The sequence below is a fragment of the Catharus ustulatus genome, chromosome 17 (assembly GCF_009819885.2).
Source record: "Catharus ustulatus isolate bCatUst1 chromosome 17, bCatUst1.pri.v2, whole genome shotgun sequence".
Classification (NCBI taxonomy): Eukaryota; Metazoa; Chordata; class Aves; order Passeriformes; family Turdidae; genus Catharus; species Catharus ustulatus.
Genome location: NC_046237.1, coordinates 11248609 through 11258733, shown reverse-complemented (window position 1 = coordinate 11258733; position 10125 = coordinate 11248609). Strand labels below are relative to the sequence as shown.

At 57.4% G+C, this 10125-nt stretch overlaps 1 protein-coding gene across 1 annotated transcript; it reads right to left on the bottom strand.

The window, feature by feature from the left end:
• Positions 1 to 2685: 2685 nt before the first annotated feature.
• Positions 2686 to 6413, bottom strand: SLC32A1 (solute carrier family 32 member 1). Its single transcript, XM_033075121.1, has 2 exons — positions 5621 to 6413; positions 2686 to 4851 (listed from the first exon to the last, which is right to left on the bottom strand). Exons 1-2 carry the CDS (start codon positions 5990 to 5992, stop codon positions 3664 to 3666), a joined length of 1560 nt encoding a protein of 519 aa, XP_032931012.1. The 5' UTR covers positions 5993 to 6413; the 3' UTR covers positions 2686 to 3663.
• Between the last annotated feature and the right edge of the window lie 3712 nt (positions 6414 to 10125).

The window sequence follows — 10125 nt, the reverse complement described above, 5'->3', positions numbered from 1 at the left end:
TGGGGCTATTTTCCTCACTCCACTGCATCCCTGCTGCCAGGACACATGTCCCACAGCACTGGGTGCACGAAGGTTTTCACCAGCACAGCATCAAAACGTCTGCTGCGACGGACTGGGGGGCTGCCCGTGTTCCGAGCCCAGGGCACAATGCTGCACCAACAGCCACGGACAAGTTCAGAGGACAAAGCATCTGCTTATCGCTGGGCTTGCAGAGCCGGCTCGTTTCGCAAGGCGGTCGCACGTCAGCCTGCAGCGAGCGCCGGCTCCCGGCAGGAGCACGGAGGGAAGCGCCTGAGCAGAGCTGACAGCGAGACAAAGCCCGTGGGGGCTCGCTGGGAAATCGCTCCGCCACAGCTGAGCACTGCAGCCAGCCAGACGCTGGGGTCCCTGGCATCCCCGGGAGCCGCTCCGCCTGCTGCTGCCAGGCACGAACGCAGCTCCTCCAGCCGGAGCTGTGTCCCTGCGAGCAGGAGCCTGGGGAGCTCAGGGATTTGAGGTGTCCTTCAGGGGCTGAGGGAACTCTCATGTTAGGTTTCCCTGTTCTTCATCCTGAGGGACAGGAGCAAGGATCCCTGAGCTTTTCCTCTCTGTCACAAAAAAGGTACAAATCTTCTTACAGCCCTAAGTGCAGCAGGGGCCGCTTCTGCTCTCAAGAAGGGGGGAAAAAATGCTGAATTAGGTTTAAAATCTCTGCAGAATTAAAGCTTCATAAAAGGATTTCCATCATCATGTACACTGAATCAGAGAACTTTTGGCCCCTATAAAGCACGTGTTAGTCTGTGCGCATCCTGTGCCCAGACTCAAGCAGCTGCCGGCAGGAGAGGAGAGCCAGCTACCCTGCTGCTGCAGCATGGCATGGCATGGCATGGCATGGCATGGCATGGCATGGCATGGCATGGTATGGCATGGCATGGGTCCCTTTGCTTCCCTGATGGGGAAACCAGAGACAGAAACACCCTGAAAGCACGGTGTGCAAAGCCGATGCAAACCAAAGATGTGCAGAGCAGTGAATTAACCTGCCAGGCAACCTCAGCTCTCCACAAATTCCCAGGATCCGAGGGGTTATCTCAGCCCTGCTCAGGGCACGGAATCGGGCTGGATCTCCTCCCACGATGGCCCATTATCACTGCCCTGGGGAGAAAGCAGAGCTGGAACAGAGAGCTCAGGGAAGAAGCAAGAGCAGCGAGCATCCCTGAAGTGAAGCCCCCCATCTGGGCTGGCTTCCACCATCGCGGGCGGGGGGATGCGGTGGCTCCGGGCCGGGCACATCCCATCTCCTGGCCGTGGATGGATGATGGATGGATGGATGGATGATGGATGGATGATGGATGGATGGATGGATGGATGGATGGATGGATGGATGGATGGATGGATGGATGGATGGATGGATGGATGGATGGATGGATGCGGTGGCTCCGGGCCGGCCGTGCCGTCGGGCGAGGGCGCTCGGTCGCCGTGGCAGCTGCGGGCCGGCTGCGGGCGGGGAGCGCACGGGGCGGATCGGGCGTTCGGTGCCTGAGGCAGCTGGGCGATCACGGGTCACCTGCATCGGGGTGGGAGAAGGGGTGATGAGGATGAAAGTGGTGAGGATGGAGGTAGGGGTGAGCTTGAAGATGGTGGGGATGAGCTTGAGAGTGGCGTAGGACGCTGTTGGACATTCCCAGGGAAGGGAGCCGGCATGAAGGGAAATGTGCCCAGTCCGTGGGCAGGCGTCCTGACACGATGCCCACCCCCGGCACCACACCACCCTGTCCCCCCACGGCATGGACCCCACAGCTCCCCGGCTCTTTTCTTTAGGAGACTGCCCAGAAAATGGCCCGAAGTGCGGGGACATCCCCCGCTCCTACCCGCAACCCCTTTCCCAGCGTGTGCCAGCACTCCCCTCCCGCCCCCGGTACCGCATTGCGGAGCTGCCCGCTAGCACCGGACCGGCCGGGGGACATGGGGGGACATCCCAGCCCGACCGGGGCTCCGCGTGTTTTGAGGGCAATAACTGGAGCCCCACGGACCTCAGCTGTGCCTGTGCTGCGGGAGCGCTGCCGCTGTGTCCCCCCATCCTCATTCTCGCTGTGTAGCGGCAGCGGATGGACAATTAGTTGTCGTGGCTTTTAAAATGGTTTCACTCGAGGTGTTTTCGGTCACAGGATTGGGGTGTGGGGCTGACCTCCCCCGCGGTGGCGGCTTCTCTCGCAGCGGGGATCAGCCCGACGCTCCACACCCGTGCGCAGGATTTGGTGGGTTTGGATCAAGCCAGGGGTACACCCAGCCCTTTATTTCGTTTATTTCTCTCTTTATTTCGTTTATTTCTCTCTTTATTTCGTTTATTTCTCTCTCTATTTCGTTTATTTCTTCGTTTGTTTGTGAGGGGATTTTTCCCCCTCTTTCACCACAACAAAAACCTCGGGGTGCATCTGCAAACTCCCGTCCCTGGAGTCTGAGCACTACGGGGGAAAGCAGAACTGCGAGGAGGGGGTGAACGCAGCCCCACCACCTCCCGCTGTAAGACGACCTCTTCCCAAATACTGTGTCCTACTGCTTGCAAACAGCGGAATGCCGCCTCCTTTGGAAACCCGGCGCTGCCTCCCCTTAGCCCGAAGATGTGTTGTAGCCCCGACACGGGGAGAATGAACCTCCCTCTGTCCCTGCCCTGCTCCTCCAAGCTCCCCATGAACCAGGCCAGCCTCATCATCTATGTTTTCTCTTTATTGTTCGATATATTTATGTACCACATTATATGTTAAAGATAGATTTTTTTTTTCTGATATACATTTTTCATCTTATTTACCACAATGACACCACACGTACATTGGAAACAGCTCCACGGATCTGGTAGATTGCACAGAATGAATTGTGTCGTAGTTTTGTTCCTGTAATCCTGAACGACATCAAATCCAACCATATATTATTTTTTTTTTTTAGCTTTTCATAATTTAGAAATAACAATTGTTAAAACGAAATTAAACATAAGTCACCGAGAAGTGGACTCCAGGGCTGCGATTTCAACCAGAGGCAGCACATTTGTGTTGAATGGGAAGCACCGCTCCTCGGTGTGCATTCGGATGGAAGAATCAAGCAGTCCTGACATCTATGAGACTACGGTGTAAACATTGCAGGTAAGCGGCACCACCGGTCGTCAGACGCTGCTCGGGCTTGTTGGGCTGCTCGTACAATCTGGGTCTCATCTACATCCATCTCTCAAAGTGTTCAAACAAAGGTCCCTGCTCCCGGCGCCCACGGCGGGTTTGCTTCCGTCTGTGAGCGCAGCCACCCAATCCCACGGGATCGGCACCTGTGTTTCAGCTTCTGAAACACTGAATTGCATATCTGTGAGGAGTGTTGAAAACTGCCACTGTTTCCCAACAGGCCGTTTGTGAGGGGATAAGCTTCAGGCAACGAGTGAGGAGATAGGGGTGGGGCACCAGATAATTTCCTTCCAAAAAATCTAAATAACAAAAAAATAGATTTAAATCTGAGCTTATTTTAAAAGACATCAGGGTGAGCACTTTCAACTCTTATTTTCCTTAGTTTGCAGATTCTATGACATAGAATTTGTTGGATGCACGTAACGAAAATAATGACTCTTTCCATTAAAGGGATGCAGAATTATTTGGCTATGCGGATGTTCGATGCAATTCTCTTCCTGCACCCGACTCTGGCCCCTCCTTAGTCTTCAGCATTGGTTCTGAAAGCCTCTATGAGGCCTTCTAAAGAGTGGATGAACCCAGAGATGCTGCAGATACCACCTATAACGAAAATGGCAACATCAAAGAAGACGTGATGCCACAAGAGCTTCCTCCACAAGAGTTTGAGGTGGAAGAGACTGGGGAGCAGGAAACAGAGCCCTGCGCCTGTGAGGCTCCCAGTGAGACCCATCAAGAGGGCAAAATGAGGGACATAAATAGCCATGAGCAGGGTGAAAACTACCAGGGCACATCTGAGGGTGAGTCCCCAGGATTTGAGCCGCCCGTCACCCCCATAGCAGTTGGGGAAGAAAGCCCTGTTTCCATCTTGGAAAAGGGACCTCTCCAGGACTTCTACAGCTGCAAAGAACGGCAAGGGGTATGAGAGCAAGGCTTTGGCCACCAAGAAAATGTTGACTACTGCCCTAATGGTGGATGGCAAGTTGTCTGTAATGACCTCCTTGGTCTCATCAGCCCAGGTCAGGTAGGCGACCAAGGCAAAGAGTCCCTTAAGGATGCAAGCTGCTATGTGAGTCCAGTTCATCATGCAATGAAACTCCTTGGGGTTCTGCATGTTCCCCTCCAAGGAAGGCAGAAAGATCTGGGAGGTGTAGCTGAAGACAATGATGCCAATGGAGATGGGAAACTTCTTGACATCAATGTAAAACTTGACTTTGTCCCAGGCCCAGTCGCGCGCCCTGGAGAGGCAGTAGGCGATCACCAGGATGTTGATGACAAAGTGAGCTAATGTGCAGAGCAAGCTGAACTTGGAGACCGCCTTGAGGTTCTTCAAGAACGCACAAGGCAGGAGCACTGCCGTGGCAATGATGGACCACGACTTCTGGGAGACGGGCAGGTTGGGGAAGCTGTTGTACATCAGGTTCCCACTGACCACCACATAGAGGATGCAGGTCATGACCAGTTCAATGATCTGAGCCACGTTCACAATTCTGCCCCCCAGGGTGGGGAAGCGGGGCGCGCAGCACGCGTTCGCGATGTCCACGTAGGAGTCTCTCACCCTGACTATCTCCCCATCCTCATTCTCTTCATAAAGACAGGCAATAAGGATTTTCCCAGTGTAGCAGCAAACCACTGCAGCGAAAATTATTAAAAAGAGTCCTAGGTATCCACCGTGAAGGATGGCATAGGGCAGGCCCAGAACAAACATCCCCTAGAAAGAGACAAAATGGAAACCGTGTTGCTGGATCTCCGAGGGGCCGAGCCCAGGCCCGTGGCCCGGCACACAGCAGCCGCCCCACGGCGGTCACGTGCGCGTCCCTGTGTGCCCACGCACCATCACACCCATGCAGGCAGTCACACAGTCACGCCACGCAGCCGCGGTGACGCAGCCCTGTCCCTGTGACGTGCCACCCCCACAGTCACACCCGCGCTGTCACACCCGCGTCATCGCACCCCCGAGCACCCACAGCGGCACAGCGAGGGTTTGGTGCCCGGGCTTTGCCCCTGCCTGTCCCCAGCCCCTCTCAGTGCACCAAGACCTGCACAGTGGGGACACCTGGAGAGGCCAGACTGGGCCCTGTCCAGTGCAGTGCCATCACCAGCCCAGCCACCCCCTGTCCCTCCATGCCTGTGACCCCTGCTGGGGCAGTCTGATGGGCTCAGCGTGACAGGGCTGGGGCCTGGGCCCCTCCCTGGCGCTGTGCCCTGTTCGAGGGTGGCAAAGCAGAAAGCAGGGTTGGTGTTGGGGGATTTTAGTTTCCTTTTTAAAAATCTGTTTTTTCTTTTCTTTCCTTTATTCTGCCCTATTATTCTCTTCTATCTTTCACCTCTTTTTATTTCTTTCCCCCCTACTTTTATTCCCTTTTCTCCTTTTCCCCGAAGCTGATTTGCAATCAGCCCGCGGCTGCTGCCCGAGGGAAAGAACACGTAACAGGGATCGGGGAGCGCTGCCCGGTGCCCCGCGGCGGTGGCGGCCGTACCTGGATGGCGTTGGTGACGTTCCATCCCGCCTCCCATGCCGTGATCTTGGGCTTGCCCTGCCCGGAGAGCTCGGAGCAGGCCTCCTTGGAGGCGGAGGGCGGCAGGGGCCCTGTGCCGTCCCGCTGGTAGTGGATGTCCCCCTCCAGGGGCGGCTCGCCGCCCTCCTCGCTGCCCTCGGACTTGAGGATGTCCATCTGCAGCCCTTGCCGATGCTCCATGTCCAGGTCGTCGCAGTGGGCGAAGCCCACCGCCTCCTCGTCGGTGGCCGCCTGGAAGCCCATCCTGGCGAACATGCCGCTCATCTTCGCCTGGGATTTGTGCGACACCGTGGTGGCCACGTTGGACAGCTTGCTGCGGAGGAGGGTGGCCATGGCGGCGGCTCTGGTGGCTCCGCTGCTCGCGGACCCTCGGGGATGCGGAGACCCGACGGGGCGGGCGGGCGGCGGGGCGCTGGACGGGACTTGTTCGCCCGGCGAGGGGCGGCTGCGGGGAGCTGCTCCGAGCCGCTACCTCCTCGTCCCGGCGCAGTGCGGGCGGCTCCCGGCCGGGATGCCCAGGGGCATGACACCGCTGCGGGGGGAGCGGGCCCGCACGCCCCGCCGCCCGCTCCGCGCTGCTCCGCGCCGCTCCGCCGAGCCCCGCGGCGGGATCGGGGGCGAGCCGGGCGGGATGGGGCTGTCAGCGGCCGGAGGATGTCACCAGACGGGCAGAGCGAGCCCCTGGCAGAGCGCGCCGCGTCTCCATCGCAGTGCGCCCACCTCGCGGAGAGAAGAGGAGAGGGGAGAGAATTGCTGCATTTCTGGGGGAGGTACCAGCCTCCCCGGCCAAGCCCAGCCCCCCGCACTCCCCCCCCCGCCCCACCCACGCCCGCCGGGTCCCGCCAGCAGCGCCGCAGCCCGGGACCACCCCCCCGCCGGCTCCGCATCCCTTGCGCTGCCCGCTCTGCCCCGCTCTGCCCCGCTCTGCCCCGCTCTGCCCCGCACCTGCCCCGCACCCGCCCGCAGGGCCCCGGCCGCCAGCCCCTTCCCCACGGAGAAACAAAAGAGCCAGCTGAAGAGGCTGACAGGCGGCTTTCGACAGGTTCTTAACTGGATTTTCCTCCTCGTACCCCCTTATTTTTCTTTTCTCTCTCCCCCAAAACACGCGGCCCCTTCGGAAGCGGGGGCCGGCCTGGGCAGCGGCCCCTGCCCAGGGAACACAGCTGAGCGTGGCCACCCGCGCACAGGGAGCGAGGGCTCAGCTCTCTGTAACAATTCCTGGCATCAGTGAGCTCCGAAACCGGCGGGACAAGGGGTGCAGATCTCATTTGGGGCCCGCAGCCGGGTGGCACCGCATGGGCACCGCACGGGCACCGCCCGGCCGCGGGGGGCACCGACACCCGGGGGATGCTCCGGGCACAGCTCGCGGTCCCCACCAGCTAAAACTGAGGTTTTCCTATCTTTAAACAAAATACCGACATTTTCGGTTTGTTCCCAAGCGCTTACGTTGGTTTGAATGTTGTATGCCTTACGATTTTAAATTTATTTTAAATTTTTCCGAGGTGAGCGGCCAATATAGCTGACAACGGCAACGGGAAATGCCGGTCCTGTGCTGTGGCACAGACAAGTGGAGAGTGGCAGGGGGAGCGATGGCATTCGGGAGCGGTGTGTGGGAAAGCACGTCCCCTCTGCGGCGGGAGAGCCTTTGAATCGTTGTCAAAAAATATTATATATATATATATATTCTTTGAAAGGTGGGGCGAGGGAGGAATTTCTGTTTCCTTTGCTGTTTTGGAAGGCAAAAAAAGAACATTATTTTACTACAGATGGGAGGAAAAGCCACCACTAAATTATTTCCTAGTGTCGTTCTTGAGGGAGCAGGGAGGAAGCGCCCGGGTTGCGGTTGCAGGTGAGTCGCGGTACCGAGCAGAGATGGGGAAAAAAAAAAAAAACAATTTCTAGGAGAATAGCCTCTTAAATAACCCCTTCAAATACCTTTTTTTTTTTTCCCCAGCCACAATCCAAAAACAAATTGCGTGCAAAGAGGCTGAAAAAACAGAAAAAAAACTAAAATATCCCCGGTGAGGGCTGTACCCCTAAGGGATCTCTCGGCCGCTGCTCCCGGCGCGGGGATGCTCCCACATCCGGCCCCCCAAAAATGAGATTTTTGATGGCAGCGGAGGAGGAGGGCGACTGAGCGTGGCGCATCCCTGGCTTTGCGTGGGAATTATTACATGTGAGTGCACAGATAGGTCGAGAAAGCCGAGCGGGGCACGGCTTCGCCCCGGGTTTAGCAGCGTCCTGACGGGCTGGGTTTTAAGGGGCGAAATTGCAAAGCTCGGGCCGTCAGCGCTGCCGCAGCCGCCGTTTCGCCTCTTCACTGCCCAGGAAAACCAGTGCTACGACGGACACAGTGAGCGATTAATCCAAATATTTATTTTCTTTTTATTAGCATTATTTTTTTATTCATCCTAAGACGAGTTCGTTATGAAAGAAGACGGGAAGGAGCTCTGTTTCTGGAGGCTGCAGGGGGCATCGGGGAAGAAGGAACAAAAATGCATCCAAACCTCTGTCTGGTGCGTGATTATTTCCTCAAATAGCCCTGACGCATCCCTGCATCCCCGAACGCCGGCTGGGAGAGCCAAAATGAACCCGGCGGGCATCACGCTGCACCCCCGGCCAGCAGCCCTCGATGGCAGCGAGTGCAGGGGCTCCACTGAGAGCCACCCAGCTGACCTTTAAAATCTCTTCCAACCCAAGCCTTTCTATCATCTCGCCAAGGGTGGAGGAAATGCGCTTTTGGCTCTTCGTTGAGCATCCAGAATGTCATGGATATGTCGGGCTCGGGAGATATCTCTTAGAGGAAAAAAAAAATCCCTAACCAAAATAATATTTTAAAAACCACAAAGGACAAACAAAAACGGAACAAAAATCCAAACTGACAGAAAACCAACCAAACAAGCAAAAAACAAAAAAACCCCAAAACAAACCAAAACCAAAAACGAAAACAAAAAACCCAATACAAAACCAAAAAACCAAAATGATGCAAAATCCCTCCAAACAACCAATAAAGCAAAAATTCCGTCCAAGGAAAGGGAAAAAGAAAAAAAAAAATGAAATAAAAGGAAAAAAAAGGAGCTTGGAAATAAGTGCAGGATCTCGGGGCAGAATGGCAGAATGCCCCGGGGCAGGGCAGCCTCGGGAGGGCCGTGGGACTCTCCGTGCCCTCGGTGGGCTCGGGGTTCCTCCGGCCGGGGATGCCCTGGGCTCGGGGATGCCCTGGGCTCGGGGATGCCCTGGACTCGGGGTCTGTTTTCACGGGGTGCATGGGGCTGTGCCCCCTCCTTGCCCGGGGGACCCCTCAAGCTGAGAGCCCGCAGAGCGCCGGGGGCTGCTGAGCCTCGTCAGACCCCCAGGTCAGTGAGGAGCTGAGGATGCTGAGGTGAGGGTCAGGGGGCTCCGAGGGATACAGGAGCGGGGGTGCCGCTGTGCCCCCCCGGTTTTAAAGCCGGAGCTGAACCCGCAGCCTCCTCCCCTGTCCCCTCTGGCAGCTCGGAACCGCCCCCGCCACCCCTGCCCGGCTGGGAACACCCACCCGGGGTCCCTCTGCCTCTGCCGGGACTCCAGCTCGCTCCTGCCCCGATTCCAGGAGAGCGAGAAAAAGATTTTCTGCAACAGCGGCTGGAAAAATAAAAATACGTTCTCCCTTCTCCTCCCGAACCACTACGGGCGGCTGAAATGGAGGAAAAAGCACAAAAATAGGAGCGGGGGCGGCCAGGAAGGGCTACGGGACATAGAAAGAGAGAGAGGAAGAGAGGAAGAACCGCAGAGACGGAGAGGAGGGTTGGAGCATTTACCTCTGCTTCTCTCCCCATCGCTGCCCGCAGCGCGCCGGGGAAGGCTGGACGGACGGACAGACGGACGGATGGAGGCAGCCGCGTCACTCCTGGGCTCTCCCTAACTCTCAATTAGCCCAAGCAGGATAATGGTGCCAAACCTTATCCAAAGGTTAGCGGCTCTCAGGGGGGCGTTTGAGCTGCGAATCGTTTCAGCCGGAGCTGAAAGGCGAGAGCCGCCCGCCAACGAGCCGCAGCCTCCCCTCTGCCAGCGCTGAAGCCGCCAGGCTCTGGCACTGTCTGCATCTCTGCGGCCCTCCCCGGGGCGGGCTGGGGTCTCCTGTACCCCCCCGAGCAGCCCTGGGGGCGTGCAGCCCTGCTCCTGCGGGCAGCAGCTCCTCCAGACCCCAGCATCCTCCCCAGGCACATCCGAGCTGGAGGAGCAATTCTGCCTTATCTCTGCAGACCAGGCTTGCAAGGGTTGTGGCTGGGTCTTCTGCTTATTAAACCGAGAAAAAGAGCTGTTTGTGCTCAAAAATGATTTAAAGTAAGCCAGGAAGGCCAGTCCTGGGTGTGTTTTCTTTCTGAATCCCTCACCCCCAGCCCCTCTCCGGGCTGCTGGGCAGCACAGAGCGGTGCCAGCCACAGAAGGTGCAGATATTTGGGAGCAGGATGGGCATTCACTGCTCA